Genomic DNA, 18,342 nt, shown 5'->3' with positions numbered 1-18,342 from the left:
GTATCCGGGTCGGGACGGCGATGGCCTCCGAGAAGTTCTGGAGGCTTCGGAGGCCCCGGCCGGCCCGTGCCAGAGATGTGCCGGGCTCGGAGAAGGGTGCTGCTGCCCCATGAACTGATCTATGGCTGTGATCGGATCAGCACCGAACGTTCCACGCTCGTGATGTCCTGAATCAGGAGACTCGGGCAGCGCCTGTCACATGCATCACAGACAAGCTCTCTTTTGTCCGTGGCCTGTCCCCCCCAGGGCGTCAGAGACAGTCTGTGATAGAAGCGCTTACACAAACCGAGGGACAACAGACATTTGAAAGCCCCCAGGGCAGGGGCACTCACTCACAGCGTCCATCCCGCCTGCCTGCCTCCCTTGGCTGTTTCTCGCTCACGCACACTGAAAGAGATTACAAGACGTGCAGGGAGAGGGCCGGTCCGGCGAGAAGGGGCTGGGGTGTGTGTGTGTGTGTGCGTGCAGGGGGGGGGGTGGCGTGTATGCGTGCGTGTCTGTATGTGTGTGTGTGTGTGTGTGTGTGCAGGGGGAGCGGCAGCGTATGTACGTGTGCGTTGGCTGTGTGTGTGCGCGCCGTTAGTGCATGCAAGCAAAGCGAAAGCAGGGGCTGTTTGTGCGTCTGCGCAAGCGCGTCTCAGAAGCGCGCTCACACGGACAAATCTGACACTGAAAAAGCACGCGTCCGACTCGTGTCCACATTCAAGTAAGCACAAGAGGTATACTAAAGTATACAAGAGGTTCTCGATGCTCGACCTAAAAAATGACACATTGTGCATGATGATCTGCCCAAAAACTCAGCTAGAGAAACAGAGAGCCTTTTTAGTTGGCTAGTCCTCTGCTTTTGTATAACCTACGTACATATTGTTCAACAGTACAGCTCCTGGTCATGCAAGGTGGAATCACTGGTTACCAGTTTACGCAGTGTGGGTTATGGGTTAAAGCAGGACATAAAATAGATTTGTATAACCTACAAATCACACATGGGAACTTATTTTTCATTGACAACAACGTGCTTTAGCTAATTGCATGGCCACTCGTTTTTCTCCAGGAAAAAAACCCAAAAACATTTACCCTCAATGGTGGCATTAAGGTCAAAAGCAAAACGTGCAACCACCAACGTAATAACCAATTCACAAGATTAAAATGTAAGGGCTCGCAGACAAGGGTCTTGAGAGGGAATTGTCCAGACAGTGGAAAACAAGAATTGGAAAAGCAAATACGTCTCTCCATTTGCTTTGCCAGTGCTTTTTTTGCCAATGATGCACTGTATTTGGAGTAGGGGAGGGAGGCCTAGGCGCGAAGGCATGAATGCAGTCGTCATCACACTTCCACATGTATGCTTCATGGCACACAAAGGCAGACCTAGTGTCACAACACATATGATTCCTGACATGTCTTAAGTAGTCACCATTTTGATTTGCTATTCCAAGATCGTGGCCCATCCTGGATCAGTAAATTAATTTTTAGAAAGTTAAGTGTGCAAAAACACGGTCTCATCTTTTTCAAAGAGAAGTTTGGAGCTGCCCAGCAGCAAACTGCTAGTGTAGGCCATGAAACAAATATTTAGGACGAAATTTAGACATCAAAAACAATGGGTAAGAAGTGCGTTTTAACTTTTCCAGCTTCTCATGCCAAGTTTGCTATGAAATATATAATTTAATACATAATGTGCAAACATATAAAATGCATGTTCGCTCGGAGAGGCATCTGGGCGCTGTATTACAGTTGTTTGACACCCAACTATATGGTACTTATTTTAATCCACCTCACAAGGGAGAAGGGTGGAGTGAACGTGCTGGGATTCGTACCAGTGATAGTGAGCACAAGCACCGATTCCTTGAGTGGAGTTATAACATTATAAATATAGCCAGTCGTCTCACCTTTGTCTATGTGGACACTCAGTATTTTCTTCTCTTTGGTCACTTTTCGCCCGTTACATCCTCTGCAGCGATCTCGAGGCCCGATCCACTCCCCTTGGCCTTGGCAATCTGCACATATGGTCTGCATCTGCTGGATCATGCCTGGCCCCAGCACCTGGACTTCCACTTTCATGCCAGTGCCCTGGCACTTTCTGCAAAGGCCCAATGTACCGTCTTTGGTGCCCAACCCTGGGTAAAAGAAAGATGCATACGTCATCCATCACAGAAGAGAAAGACTTTCAGTCCAACAACTCTTATTCCTGGACAGACCGACTATATCACTGGTGCGTTCAAACCAACATAATTGTTTGCTACAAACACAAAAACCTAGTGGAATAGGCTAATCCAGCAGCACTAGTAGTGGTCTCAACGTAAATTTATGAGAAACCAAATATGTACAAAATACTGTTGAATCATGTTTACACAGACAAGGTTTGGTTTTGCAAAATTCAAGTAGATCATCATCACTAGCATATTACTCGAACTAGGCAACGGTTATACAAGCTCAAAACCACAGTCACGTTTTTCAAATGTTTCACCATATATGTCCTCCTCTTGGGCATGCTATTAACCAGCAACATAAAAACATTTTCGGCCACCTCTCTGAGAGCAACAGAAATGCTTTTCAGACTTGAAAGACAAATAATGCATGACTACCATCTCATCCTAAAATATAAATGTCCAGCAGGAGGACCACCAATTGTGAAAAGGACTCGCCAAGTCAATTTGTGAATAATGAGCTTACATGAAGGAATAACAAAAAAAGTGTAGACTCGGAAATTAACTTAGTCCAACAAATGATTGAATAATGGCATTATATACAGTTCACTTTCTAACAAACAGATCCGTTGACACCAAGAACTGCTTTTTATTTTCGAAATATCTGAATCCTTATATAGTAGCGTACAATACAAGTGCTGAATCACTTAACACTAGGGGCAGTGCAGACTTGCAAGTGGTTTAAAACATCACTTTTTTAAAGCAATATTCCTACCATCAATGTCCTATGCGCTTCAAATTCTATAATACACGTGTTTAGGTCAACAAAACATTTCCTTAAATATAAGGCATCTTGTTCTATCCAATATGAAGACAGGATACAAAGTGTGGCACTGGGACCCTTGGGACAAGGCTCAAACATCCGCTAGAGGCAAAAGGAAGGATGTCAGCGAGGGAGGAGGGGGGGAATGCTGAGAGGAAATAGTCAGGGACTGAGAAAGTATGTGAGGGAAAATAAAGAGGTTGATAACAGTCTACCGGGTGTCAGTCTCGTTATTTTCAGGACTGGACACAAAGCACCTTCAATTAACTTTATTTCCACTATAACATAATATTCATATGTACTGAAACATAACAGATCATGTTTTTTAATGTCACGCTCTTGCACTGAAACACTCCCCCCCCCCCCCCCAAAATATTTACAAATAAAAAACAAGCATTGGCATACCCAGTAGGTTTCACCTTTGGGACCTTATAAGTGTTTAGCCATGCAACAGTTGATGTGGTTGCACAAAGGATAATATGCTGCATAAATAAATACTTAGAAGGTCCCAAAAGCAAGAACTATTGGCTATGCCAATGATTGGTGTGGTTCTGTGTGTGGTTGTGTATGTAGTTCGTGCTATATAAAAAATAAAAAAAATTAAAAAATTGCAATGCAATAGGTCTCACATTACTGAATCTTTGAGCTGCTGGTGTTTTATTATTATTAGCAATGCCAACAGCTCAAACTTGTATAATGCGAGACCTATTGCATTGCAAATGCTTGTTTATTTACTATCTATATTAATGATTTAGAGAAAACTTTACTGCAGGAATGTCAGGACATGCCACTGGCTTCTAATCGTCCAATTCCAGCATTAATTTATGCTGAGGATGCAGTATTGATGGCCAGGACTCCGCTTGCAATGCAAAAAATGATAACATCATTTGCTACTTTTATGACCAACTTGGATTTGAGAGTCAACTCCACTAAAACGTTTTGTATGAATTGTGGTCCACGTACACTCAAACCAAAGAAAACAATGTATATTGACTCCAAACCATTAGATTTTACTCAAACTTTTCCCTATTTGGGTATCTTGTTTGATTGTTCCGGTCAATGGTGCAATGCAGTAAAAACTAGGCGATTGCTGTTTTTAAAATCTATTGAGGCGCTTAAATCGTTTAGTAAGAAAGTGGGAAAGAAACCTATTAAAGAACTCGTACTTAAGTTGCGTCGCAATTGCTACATATGGGGCGGGAATTTAGGCAGACCCACCAGGATATAGCGGCATGGACTAGCAAATTTAGCGGCACAAAAATGGAAATTTAGCGGCACAAATATGGAAATTTAGCGGCAATTTTGCGGCATTTTATTTGGCCATATTTCCTACAACAAACACAGATATCTTAGTTTTTTTCGTTATTTAACAACATGAAGCTATGTAGGTATACTAATGTAAGCATTTCTCCCTAGAAACACTCTTGATTGTGGGTTTAAGTAATTCCCTTTTCCTACAGCTTGACAGTTACACGAAATGAATGTCCACAATGTAGTGGTAAAGCTCTGGTTTAGGGGTTACTTTTTGTTAAAACCTCCTGAACCTCCATCTCTCCCTTCATTCTCTGCTCAACCTGCCCTTCTTTCTGTACTTGGCCTTTCCATCCTACCTTCTCTTCCTTCCTCCTTTCCTCTCCCATCCCCTACCCCTCTTCTCCTCTCCTCCTCTGCCGGTCACCCTCCCCAGCCCAGCCCAGCCCGCCCCTCCTCTCCTTAGCTCCACTTGCTTCATGTACTCTCCTCCCCTTCTCTACCCTTCCCACTACCCTTCTCTCCTCCCCTCCCCTCAATTCTCCTCTCTCTACTCTTCTCTCTCTTCTCTCCTTCTCCTCCCTCCCTCCCATCCTGTCCCCTCCCCTCCTCAGCTCTCCTCTCCTTCTCTTCCCTCCCTTTCTTCCCGTTTCCAGAAGGGGCCCTGGCACTCGTCTCGCAGGCCTCAGTCAGTTTTCCAGGCCTTATCTTCAGAGGTGCGAGCCGGCAATTAGTCTGCGTGAGAGTTTTTATGAAGGACAACATAAATAGAATAACTTCAAGTGTGAAGTTATTGCAAGATAGAAAAGTTGAGGTGGTCGCAGTGACGACGTGACACACACCAGCACATGGTCTAGCGTGACTGTGTGCGCGCCGGTGACATGGCTTTACTGCGCCTGGGGGGGGCACAGTTAGTATTCGCCCTGATCGCCCATCAGGGCCTTTCTGTCCCATATTGACCCTCGGCTCCAGGGGAGAGGGCGGGGCCTCGCCCCAGTCACCGGGAGGGTCTCCAGCGGGGAGCCAGGCGCGGGAGGGGCACTTCAAAGCCCTTCACAGTGAGCTGCTAATGCCCCATTAAGCTGCCCCATTAAGCCCGGAAAGTTATTCTTTTGTGTCCTTCCCGCCCGCCCCAATAAACAATGTAAGTGGGCCCCCAGGATATAGCGGCTTTTGGAAAAATGCCGCGATTTCAACAAAAGTGCCAATTTCGCGGGCACTTTTGTAAAAATCGCGGCATTTTTACGAAAGTGCCGATTTCGCGAAATCGCGATATCCTGGAGGGTCTGTTTAGGGGTATATCAAAGTGACTATCCTCCAAGCAATGGAGAATAAATTCCTAAGATATTTGCTCTCAGTTCCGGATAGTGTGTCCACTTTCAATTGTCATACTGAACTTGGACTGCAGTACTTGGAAGATATTATCAAGGTACAGCCGGTTCTATTGTGGCACAGGGTTTGGTCCACAGAGGAATGCTCTTTTAATTGCCTCATTCTGAGGGACGCTATAAATCTTGATTGTGTCCACAAGATGAGATGGTTACAGTACATTAAGACATTCCTTCTTTCATCCTCCAAAACTTCTGGAGCTTCACACGACGATCCAGACCCAACGGCGGAAAAAAGAATCTGAAGATGGCGCCCAAGGTTGGTAGCTTCCGCCGGAAGCACGCCGACGTCACCGAAGGGACACCAAATGGTGGGACGTCGACGCGCACCTGGGCTACGACAAAAAAAAAAAAAAAAAGAAAAAGAGAAAAAAAGACTACGATTCCAGGCCCCACCACCAGATTGCGGAATATGCACAGCATAGTGAATCCAGAAAGATTCACGCTGCAAAACATTTTTACTGTCGCATCTCTTTCGGCTTTTCTTAAAAATGTTTTTATCTCACGGAAATCAATAACTATTTAAGTCGTATTGAGTTATATGAATGATATTTATATGAAGTTGGATACCTTGATTTTTATTATTCTGTATCGTATATTTACTTGATGTTTAATTGATGATGTGATTTTACTGTACTTTCATGGTTATTGTGTAATATAACCGAATAAAGATGTCTGACGGACTGACTGATAGGAAGGAAAGAAGGACTTGGAGAAGAATCAAATGTGAAAGGAAGAGTGTAAGGAAAGGAGGAATAGGGGAGGAATCCATTCTTTATTACTCTAATAGCGAATAATATATTATTCATCATCATCAAAATTACTTTATTCGGCATAATACAATACCATAAAAGTACAATGTTAAAAAAACATCACAAATATATAAAAAAACCAGTCTAAAAAGTACATATATAATCAATTCACAAATAGGGACAGTTCTCCATATCATTCTTCTTAAGGGTCATATATAAACTGTCCCAGGTTAGAGTGGATAGGCGTGGGTTTGGTGGCGAGTTACATATAAAATCAGTCATATTGGTGCATGAGTAGTTAATTCATATATGCTAATAAGTTACCCACCCCCGCACATTTCATTTAAAAAATTCCTGCCAAAGAGATACTACAATCATGTGCATTCAACCCTCACATTTTGTGTTGCTAAGTCTCACAGCCGACCTTAAAAAGTTTACAGTACAAAAGAGTGTTAAAACCTCTGTGGACAGTTTCAGAAACAATAGGGCCAGCTTTGCTTGTTTGAACCTGGCGTGTTTTAAGATACATCTTAAAAATAACTTCCTAGGGCGAGCATAATAGGGCCATAATAAAACCAAGTGAAGGGTCCCGGGGTAACAATTTTGTAGGATAGTTAAAATAATCCACATATCCCAGTCCTGTCAAAGTTTCCCTCACATATTAGAGCCAAGGGATATTCCTACCCAGGTCCCGGGCAATGCAGTCCATTATTATCTGCTTACTTAATAAAGCCTCAGGATTTGTCCAGATTTTAATCCAACATGTAAGTGGTTTGAGTTGCGACCTGTCTCTAATGTAGCTAACACCCAATTCCTCATGAATAATGGTGGAATGTGTGCTCTGGGGAACTTTCAGTAACCGCCGCAAATATTTATTCTCTTCTAGTTGGAGCTTCTGAAGGTCAGTAAAACCCCAGACCTCACTGCCATATAGAACTTTAGCACAACACATGGAACTATACAATTTCAAGATTTACTCCGGGAACCAACGGCCCAGCCTTCGTGCGAAATTCATAATTGCCCCGGAGCAACTAGCTAATGTACGGCATTTCTCATCTACCAAGGCTTTGAAGCTGAACCGAGTATCGAATAAAATCCCAAAGTATGAGAACGCCTGCACTTTTTCCAAACAGTGAGTGCCAATCATGTAGTTAAATTTCCTGTTCGATGTTTTTCCCATTTCCATGATGTATGATTTAGAGAGGTTGGGGGACAGATCTAAACTCTCCATAAAATGGACAAAACCATCTATCAGGCACTGGAGCCCGCGCGCATTGTGTGCAATTAGCACCGCGTCGTCCGCGTAGAGCAGAACAAGAATCCCTCTCCTTCCTATCCTTGGGGAATACACTCCTAGAGCACCAAGCGCCCGGTCTAAACCATTTATGTACAAGGTGAATAGGAAAGGCGCCAAGATGCAACCCGGTCTCACTCCCCTAGAACATGGGAAGGAGTCAGTGGTGCTCCCCTCCACATTATATCTGACCCGGATAGAGGTGTTCTGATGCAGTACTCTTAGGATGTTTACCAGTCCTGGATCTACTCCAAGAGCCCTCATGAATTCCCACAATTTCTTGTGATTTACCCGATCAAAGGCTGCCGTCAAGTCCATAAAGGCCAAGTACACTGTTTCTAGGCTGGCGATGGTGTACTTGGCTACTAGAAGATATAGGTTAAGGCATTGATCGGTGGTTGAACGGCCATACCTGAATCCATACTGAGTGTCAGTGATTATTTCGTGTTCATCCGCCCAATCCATTAACCGATTGAGGATGACCCTGGCTAGTACTTTCACTGTCACATCAATAAAGGATATGGGCCGATAACATTGTGGGCTATCCCTGTTACCCTTTTTAAAGATAGGGACAATTGTAGCTGTGGACCAGGACCCTGGCATACCTGACTCTACTGCTGCATTAATAACTTTGGTTATTATGGGCGCCCAAAGTTCTACCTGGCTCATTAAAAGGACTGGAGGGATCCCATCGGGACCCGGGGCCTTATTCTGTGTCAGACCCTCAATACCCACCTTTATCTCTCCCAGGGAAAATAGTATCCGAGTTAAGCTCCCGCTCCCTTCCTCTGCTACAATCGAGTCAATGGTACTCCTGTGATTGTAAAGGCCTTGGAATTGCTCAAACCAAAACTCTGGTAGAATGTGACTTGCTCCCTTGGGTTTATTTATGTCTTGAAAACAAGGGTTGTTTATAACTTTCCAGAAAGCGGTCGAGTCCTTCGACTCAGTAGCTTCTCTTAGGTTTTCCCACGCCTGCTGCTGCAATGAGGATTTGCGACGTTTTAGTGCCTGTTTGTACCGAGCCCTGCATGTGAACACCTTCATCTTATCTTTAGGGACAGTTTTTAAAGCGGACTTCAGTTCCCTCAGGGCAATGGAGCAATTACGGTCAAACCACCTAGGGATTTCCAGTTCCTATTTCGGCGTTCTGCTCCTAAGCAGACCATCAATATGTTGGGCAACACCCTCAAAGGCTTTAATCAAATCTGCCCCCCTCCACTGTAAGATCTTAACACTTCCAACCCTGCTGTTCACTGTCTGAGATTAACGCTCTGTAAAAAGCTTCACCATTAATATTGGCCCATTTGAGTCTCCTTCCCTGATCGGTGGCTATGATCGTGCCTCCGGCACAGATGCTTGTTCAGGTTGGGGTCCCTAATCGACAAGACCAGGGGATTGTGGTCGCTAAAAATACTGACCTCTATGTTAAAACTTACAATCCAGCACTTTAACGCGTTGGTAACAAAGATAAAATCAATAAAAGAGTCCCTTCCCCTGCCTTTGAAAGTTGGATAGACTAAACATTCCTCCCCCCCACTTTGGGGAGGAATCAAAGGTGAAAGGAAGGAAGGGTGAAAGGGAGAGCGTAGGGGAGAGAGGAACAATAGAAATAAAGGCAAATGGTGCAATGAAGCGATGGTGTAAAGATGAGTGAAAGGAAAGAAAGAGGAACGGGCGGGAGGCCGAATAAGAGGTTACTGTAAGGGTTAACGCAGGGATGAGTGAAAGGATTGACAGATGGTAGGAAGAGGGAAAGGCAAAAGGAACCCTGCAAGGAAGGGTTGCGCTTCACTCTCACTGTGTCATTACAGGCATGGCTCAAAGCGGGGGGATAGTTCCTGGCTACTTCCTTTTAAAACTCCCATCCAATGCCTGATAATTCTGTCCTGAATAAACGAAGGGAGCCAAATCAGTTTCGCTAAGTGCATTGAATGTATTGCCAATATGGCCATAATATATGGAGCAACAGGATAGTTAAACCATTACATGCAACTTTTTTGCAAATTGTACCTACTGAGTTAAATCCTTCAAAGAAAATGGCATGTTGTAAATGAAGTGGATCACATAGTTTGCTCATGGGGGCGGGGGTAGGTTTTGAGCTTTGGTTTCCAGTTTTGACATTGAATTGCAAGATTAGGCCGCAAGATAGACATCACCGTGACTCTCAAGTTTAACACCAAAGAACAATGCTGCGTGTTCAGTTCTTTCTGCAGCTAATCTATGCTATGTTCAGGACAACCAATCTGCAAATACTCGTGTCACATCTTATATCATTCGGACTCTATGTAAGAAGCCTTTCTTTCTAGGAAATCCACAAGGCAATCCAGGAACTTGTAAAACGTATCTGTTCTGTTCTCCATAGTACAGGGTTATTTGCAAGGGAAAGCAGGTCACTTTCTTATTATGGTAAAACCACTGACTTCCCCTTACTGGAAACTCATTTAAGTGTGGCCCCATGAAACCATTGTGTGCAACTAAACTGAGTAGGAAAATGGCAAAATGAAGGCATGGAATGCAGGGTTCATTGGAATTTGTGCAGCGATTGTAAGTCTTCAAAGGGACACATTCCAAATGCAGCTTGGCTCATAGATTCTGGGAGTAGTGGTACGGGGTGAGCTGCACCGCCCCAAAAATAACCATGCTGCAGTTCAAACGTTGAACGAGCAATAACGATGCCTTTGAAATGTGTTTTTACCTTGGTGGTTTGCTCTGCGTTAGGCTATGTCTTTCTACAAACTGCTGTTTATTCATTTGACATGGGGATAGGCGTTTACTTTTCCTGCTCTAACTGTAAAGTTAGAGGATTTTGTAAAGTCAACTATCTGACAATCTTGGGTGTGCGAAAGCAAATAATGTAAAGTATCGTTTTTTTCCTATCACACAACAAAATGGAAATAACCACAAATGAACTGTACAAAGAATTAAAAATATATCATCAGTTAGGAAAGTGCAAATGAAGCAAATATTACACTTCTGAGGTGTGAAGAAAACAAAGACTTTAGCAGGAGCAAAATAAATGAAGAAACTTTAACTGGTTATGTGCCTTTGATAAATAGTCGCTGAAACTCAATTTCCACACATTTGCGCTTGTGTGCTATATAGTTTTATCAATAAACCTGCATGTCAGTGCGAATTGTGTGGCTATTTCAATGGAAAACGTGCTGTCTATAAATTACAGTGTGATATGACACCATGCTTTATTAATATATTGTCAACAGTGTATTTCGAAATGCTCGACTGGCTACATAGTACACCTTTACCACTGTCTTGCTGCATGGGCATGGCTAATTTGCTGTTTGTTCTTTGTGAAAAGCTTGGAATTTTTACTGTCCCAGTGACTTTAGCGGTGTTACATTGGTTGCAGTACCCCTACTTTGAAAACGGTTCCAGCACCACTGGTTTGGCCACAGAGAAACTTCACTTAGATGGTGTGTGTTTAGCATATGTTGCTCAATTTCCAGCTTTCTTTCATTTGTCAGCTTTAGTTTTACAAAAGTGCCTTTAAGATTGAATGGGTCCGTGCTTTGAAAACTGGACTTGGCTCCTCATTGGGTCGCAAGTCCCCTTGGGACAGGGGCCAAGCTGGAGCCAGACATTTGGAAGATGCCATGGTCAAGCCTGGGTTGGAGTGGCCTCTGATGCCTGCAACACCCCCGCTGCAGCTGCCGTGCAGGCCCCGCCCCACCACACCACATAGCTGCCCCCTTGCAAATACCGTCCTGAGAACAACCAGTAAATATGCCTGATGGTGAGAGAGGAAGAAAGCAAGAGGGGACACTGGAGCATCTTGATACAGACCCGAGAGGGTTAGGGTTGAAAAATAAGGGCCTAATTTGAGCCGGTGGTTGCCGGTGGGGTCCACTGCACTCATTTCTGGGCACGGGTACTTACTTAGTTGAACTATTCAGACATTGAGCAAGAGAGAGAAAAACAAACACTGGAGAAACAAGGGATAAGAAAAAGACAGAACATCGTCTCAAATGGAGAAAGCCGGCAACTGCAAGAGTGAGATAAAGGGGAAAGGAGTGTCTGGTAGTGAGTGGAAGAAGCACAGGTGTATTGAAGAATACACAACTTTTAATCACACCGGCCATAGGTTTCTTATCAGAGCTTTGGGCACCAGCACTCATTCTTTTACACATTAAGAAATGTGGGTAAGGTATGTTTGAGTTACCGGGGAGGTTCTCTTCGTGGCTGTTGTCAATATTGCATAGTACAATCTATTGGTACAAGTCAGAGAGGCCAGGATCACTTGTATTCTTGCAAAACCCCAACACGTGTTTTTGCTTTCTATTTTTATTTTGTCTCTGAAGTTCTCTCAACTGCACTGGAAGACTGTCGCTTATATGTAAAGGAGAGCTGGGCCAGGAATCCGAGTGTAACCTTTAGATTATTTTTACGCGCTACCAAATTGTGCTTTACGATGCCTCGTGAGCTTGCCCGGATTCCAGCGGCCGAGCATGTCGTCAGAGGCAGGGAACGCTGCATGGCCCTGCTACGCTTCCCTGCCCCTCACACCCCTGTCAGCAGGGTGTAAACGGGTCAGCTAGCAAGAACTGTTTACAAATAAAACGGAGTTTAAAAATGTATGTATCATAAGTGTTGGGGCCCAAAATTTAGCTCAGAAGCCGGCAGCTAGCAATATTCAATGTAGAGGTGACGAATACCAAGCTGCCTAGTTTCGATTCCACCTCAAGCCTCTTCATCCACCATAGACACTCCCTGCTACATCCATTTTTCACTGATTTAACGTATTTCGTGTCTCTTACCCCTTTTGTGTTTTTTTCATTCGCTTGCTCTGGGCCAAAGTTTGAAGAGGAAGAAAATAAGTGCCCGCCCCCATACCTGAGTGTCCGCGGGCCTATCCTGCATCCAACGGCTCAAATTAAGCACTGGATGATCTAGCCCAAACCTGGCCCTTTTCTGATTTTGCATTTTATGCGAAAAATGTGCCCCTCTTTGTGAAGAGCAACCTGCCCACGACACTTTAGAATGAGCCATCGTAACGCAGCCAAACGTCGCTGAGCAGAAAACAAGCCACCTAAGAACGACTGGCATAATATACATTTGGAAAATGATAAACACTTTCCGTCTGTCAGTCAAACTGTGATATCAGCATCTCCTCGTGGGACCTCTGCATTGACCGAGATCATGTTTCCTTTTTGTGCACAGGGCTCGTCGACAGCCTACTTACTATGCTAAAAAAAACTCTGTCTAATAAAATCATGTGAAATAAAAAAAAACGAACATTGCACACCATTCCACTCCTGGAGAAAAACGCGGTGGGTGGGAGCTCCGTTCGCTTTCAGTAACAAGAGCCTCGCTGACATCCTTTGACCTAAGCGCCGCGAGGGTAGTCCAAGTGGCGCTGGTCTCTCCCTGATGCGCAGGTACTAATGGTTCGACGCGTCCTTTCCACTGCCGCAGAGCTCAGGTGCGCAACCCTATGCAGCCTGGGCTCGCTCTGTCCTGGCAGGGACAGTGAGAAGCGCTCGCCTCTGTTTCCACCACGAAGCGGGCTCCCTCGCCCATGCACAGCGGCTCACCGTTGGCGTCGCCAGGCAGCCAGCAGCAGCGCTGCAAGGCTCCCAGCAGCCACCCCGCCCTCTGCCCAGGTGCCCTGTGTACTCACGGTGCTTCGGGCGCTGCTGACTGCTCCGGTTTGCAGTGAAGTTCCAAACAGCCAACGGCGGGTCATGTGATGGGGAAGCGCTCGCCCAGCAGGGTTTAAATAGCCGTCTAGTACTGGCGCTGCCGCCTCTGCTGTCACCGTGCACTGAGCGGCACAGAGGGCGAGACAAGAAAACAATGACCTGAAAAACCGGCCCTGCTGCTGCCGGCGCAGGGTGATACCACAACAATACAGCACGCCCGCTCGCATCGCCAGCCTCACAACAAGCGGAACACACCAGGACTCCTCTTTCATAGACACTCGTCACAGCGGTTCTCAGTAGGCACGATCATCGCAGTAAAGTAAACAGGGGCACCAGGGCAATGTATGGAGGTGCCCAGGACCACACATAGCTATAGTGAAGGAAAACAACGGACCTGGGGTTGTGCTCTGTATACACGGAAACAAAACTTTACGAACACACATCTTTCCCCCGAAGGGAAAGGCTTATTTCTTACTCAGATGGCTTTTTGCATCTTTGCTAACTCCACACCACCACCAAGCTTCACAACTCTGCCCTGCCTTTGCCACACGTAGCCCCGTGGAATTATCTGCTACTGGGACTATTTCTGCCGCCACTCCTTGCGTGTTTGCTTTCTTATTCGTGTTTTCGCTGGTGATGAATATGCACAGTAACTACCAAGAGGGGGTCAACGGTCAAATGCAATACAAACGGCAGCTAAGACGACCGGACTCCCCAGATGAATACTTCATTTCCGATTGGGCAAGGCTCTTGTAGATGAGGAACATGTCCTCGCTTTAAGGCGCGCGTGTTGGTAGGGGCCGCGCGCCAGGATGGACGTCTTGCCGATTGTTAATTTAACTCCGGGCATGTTTGGAAAATGCAATAGATAGGATTCCGGGAGGAGGGCGGGGCGAGCCTGGTGCTGTGCAGCCGCCTTTACTTGCAGGAGATAAAGAGCTCCCTTACCTCAACTTTCACAGAGCTTTATACTTAAAGGGGCACGCAGCAGCGGGAGGCGTTGGAAACTCTCTCGCCCGTTATCTTGAGGGCGGTGAGGTCATCTGGGCCCTGGAGCAATTTTTTCAGGTCCCCGTAAAGCTTCAGAATGTTACTTATGTGTCTCCTCTACTTTGATCGGAGATTCACAAGTCTCCAGAGTAAGCTTATATATAACACTGTAAAACATTAGGAGGACAGAAATATGAAATATGGACCACCTGTCTCAAGAGAAGCAAACCAAGTTGCAGAGAGAAAAAACAAGTCAGGTCCCGGGCCGGCAGCCAATCACAGCGCGGCCCGGGAATGACGTCAGGGGGATGTCCCGGGCCGGCAGCCAATCACAGGGCGGCCCGGGGAATGACGTCACGGGGTGTCCCGGGCCGGCAGCCAATGACAGCGTGGCCCAGGACAAAGGGGCGGGACTTAACGCCCCCGAATCGCGTTTTCACAAGAAAGCGTGATTGACAGCCTCTGTCTCCCAATGGCTAGCCTCCATTTATGGAGCTAGCCAATGAGAGACAGAGGCAGAACCAAAGCCAAATGTAGGAACATGAGATTTCGCCTTGAGCGGAGCAACTGCTATGCAGTTGCAACGCCAGGCGAAACCTAAACAAAAGAAACCACACAGTCCAAGTGCCGGAATTAGAGACAAAACGTACCATAGCACTTTGTACAGATGACATTCTTTTGAAGGGAGAGTTTTCGGGTAGCTCCATTGTACAGATCCTCCAAAGTAACTGGCAGCTGATGAACTACTGACTTTCCTAGAGAAATATTGTAAAGGGAAAAAAACAAATTATGCAGGGTCACCAAAGGCAGTCTTATTATGTTTGTATGTGGCATAAATCAATCACAACCAAGCTTATGGGAGAGAAACAAATACAACACTAACCAAGCAAGCAATATAACACATTCTGCCTGTCTGATGAAACAAACGTGCTTGTAGTACTAGCCTGACCCTTTGGATTTTCTGTTTATCTTGGTATTGATTACGTGCTGCAGGTAGTATACAGTGCTTGAAATGGAAAAACAGAATCGCAGGTACCCTGTACCAGAGTACCTGCTTGTTTCGGAGATGTGCTGGTACTCTCCACTTAAGTTTATTACGTCACTCGAGAAGTAAAAGTACTCCCTCTTTCAAAATAAAAACGTGCTGGTATTCAGTACCGGCCCATTTAAAGCACTGTATATAAATATTGTATTGAACATAAAATACCTAGAAGCATGTAGCGTGCATTGTGCACGCCACCAATCCATAAAGCACATGCATACATCTTGTCATTAACCCTTGTGTGCTGGAGACGTGTTGCAGCAGCAAGGCCTAGCCTGTGCGTACCACAAGCAAGCGCTTTTCTCTCCAATTCAGATAAGAGTGTCTATCAACTGGAAACAACTTACAAGTGTCGTTTTTTTTTTTAGGTTTATCGGCAAGTATGACTATGTAGCCAGGTTACAAAGTTCCTGTGCATTCAAAAACGAAGTTCTCATCGCAAATGTTTTGTATACAAGGTTTCACACAAGTTTTGGTGAACTTGCTCACAAGCACTGCTTACCTCTCCTCTCGGGGTGGCTGGGCATCTGGGCTCCGCCTCCAAAGAACAGGTTGAAGATGTCCATCGGGGAACTGAAGCCTCCTCGGCCTCCAGCTGCACCCCCTTTCACTGCCTGTTCACCGCCGTGGTCGTACAACTCTCTCTTGTTGGCATCAGACAACACCTCGTACGCTTGAGATATATTCTTGAACTATTCCGAATTTAAATACATAGAGCATAAAATGTGCTGTGCGAGTAAAAGATGCTGCAGGGCAGTCAACAAGCACGTTTTCAAAAGCACATCGTCAAGCAGAGGATGCACAACACAGAATTCAGTTTTTGGTACGTATGGCAGCCTTGACTTTATTGGGTTTCAGTACTTCTTCGGTAAAATTAAAGCATTTTGTTTTCTGTTACCACCACATAAAACCTGCAAACAAGCTGTGGTGACTGAAAACTTCTACTTAAAATTTGAACATTTAAGGAGAAAGCAAACAGCTAGTACTGTGATGATGCATTGCAGAATATGGCTGTCCTATTGCTTCACTGCACACTTTAATATACCGACTTAAACGCCACATTGTACTCACGCTGTTACCAAACCCAAACAGAAGAACTAATGGAATTGGATGGTTGGTTACGGTGGGAACCTAAACAATAGGTTTACCAAAGACACCCTAATGTTAACACCTTCATTTTACGCTTGGTTCTCCAACATTCAGTACTCATGGGACCATATTTCACACAAAGCCAAAATTGAGAGGTGGTGATAATATATATTCAATTAAGCCTTAAAGGAATATTCTTAAAATGCCTCTGCAAAATGTGTTTCCTTGTTAGTCACGGGGAGATGTTTACAATTGTGTGGAGTAGTCCATTTAGCAGAGATAAACATGGAGGACACATCTCAAAAGCTAACACTGCGACTGTGGTGGAATCTGCATCAATACAGCTGGGCCAAAGTCCAACCCCAGTATCCACCACTCACTGTTTTATAACAGCAGGAAAGGCAATATTATATCTGGCAATAAATGCATTATACGCCTTCTTGGCAAAGGTCTTTTCAATTCAAATGAACATTAGACCCTGATTTTACGAAGATAAAACAAATAAATTACAAAAAATACACTTAATTGTCATATCTGCTGAAAAAGACAAACTCTCAAATTCAAGTTTATGTGTCTGAGTCAAAAGACATCCTGAGGGGCGTTTACACTCCTGTATCAAGAACCCGAAAGTAACAAAGTGGGTGGTTGCCGACACAAGTCAAATTACAGATAATCACAGGTGCTGAATATCTGAGAGTCCGGTCAACTGATTTCTTTTAGTTAAAGCTCAACTACCCTACTTCCTTTGGCCAAGTATAAGGTTTAGCGACAGCAAAAAATACCATTAATGATCAAAAACATTAGAAATGTGAGAGAGAAATAAAATACAAACTGGCATGAAGTCTTAAATATTAATTAACATTCTGAACATTAATGGATCAAAATTCAAACAACACTTCTTAAAACCACACTGCTGCTCATTCTAGATCAGCCGCTTATATCTAGCATCAAGTTCAAAAGCACAGGGGTCATCCTTAACTCTATCTGGCAGTCTAAAAGGATTTAGGATCTGTTCATCCAAGCACTACCCTCACCTCTTCTGGCATGGTCCTTTTAATCCTACTAGACTGGCAGTAGTCACCATCAAAAACCATTAAAAACTAGCTGAAGTGCACAAATTTACTTAATACAAGCTTGGAAGCCAAAAAGAGGCGGTGGCACTGCCATTTGTCTCAACCACGAAGATCACAGCACTTGCAATACATATTCGCCCAACTCTTCATCAATACCCTCTCCGCCACATCCACAAAGGAATCAGTTAAGTACCAAAACCCCAGACTACATTCCTGGATGCCCACAGTGCATATCTGATGTAAACCTCAAAACGTACAGTTTATTGGCAGCACACACTCATTTGGACTGCGCTCCCGCTGCTGATCTAAAAGAAACTTCTTTCTCTAATCTCTGAATACGCTTTGCAAACGTACCTCCAAACCAGGAGAACCTATTAGAGAAATTGGTCACTAAGCTGGCCTATGTATTTTAAATTATTCTTGAAAGGATCATTGCTTACATACATTGAAGAGAATTTCAATACGTACCCGTTCACCTTCGGTAGGGTTTTTGTCTGGGTGGTACTTCAATGCCAGGCGCCGAAATGCTCTTTTAATTTCATCTGGAGGTGCACCTGGCCTGACACCCAGTAAGTCATAGTATCCAGTTTCCTTCACCATTTTTTCTGCTACCTGGAAACAACAGACATTTGTACATTACCCTCAAACAATGCCCAATTGCATCTTGCAGCCAAAAAGAATGAGTGCACCTGGAAACACTGCTATTAAAGCACCTCTTCAAGTGTTCAGAGACCGCATTACCTGCCAACACTGGGATCCCAAAAAGACGATTGCTCATTGCTCTGGAGGACGCGGGTGAGCCTTGTTTGGTAACCCATTATTGCTTCAGATAATCCCATAAA

The 18,342-nt window shown here is 44.7% G+C and overlaps 1 protein-coding gene across 2 annotated transcripts in view; it reads right to left on the bottom strand.

Moving 5' to 3' along the window:
- The window catches only part of LOC144798873 (dnaJ homolog subfamily A member 1-like), a 126,695-nt gene that overhangs the window by 68,197 nt on the left and 40,156 nt on the right, over positions 1-18,342 (bottom strand). For both annotated transcript variants that reach the window (XM_078669964.1, XM_078669963.1), the window contains exons 2-5: positions 17,969-18,112; positions 15,841-16,030; positions 14,947-15,051; positions 1,884-2,111 (exon numbers count right to left, since the gene is read on the bottom strand). In XM_078669964.1, coding sequence (XP_078526090.1) covers positions 1,884-2,111; positions 14,947-15,051; positions 15,841-16,030; positions 17,969-18,100 — 655 coding nt within the window. In that variant the 5' untranslated portion in view covers positions 18,101-18,112. The remainder of the gene's footprint in view (positions 1-1,883; positions 2,112-14,946; positions 15,052-15,840; positions 16,031-17,968; positions 18,113-18,342) is intronic.

Source organism: Lissotriton helveticus, chromosome 12 (genome assembly GCF_964261635.1).
Source record: "Lissotriton helveticus chromosome 12, aLisHel1.1, whole genome shotgun sequence".
Lineage (NCBI taxonomy): Eukaryota > Metazoa > Chordata > Amphibia > Caudata > Salamandridae > Lissotriton > Lissotriton helveticus.
The sequence above is the reverse complement of the archived record's forward strand: the minus strand, read 5'-3'. Positions and strand labels throughout refer to the sequence as shown.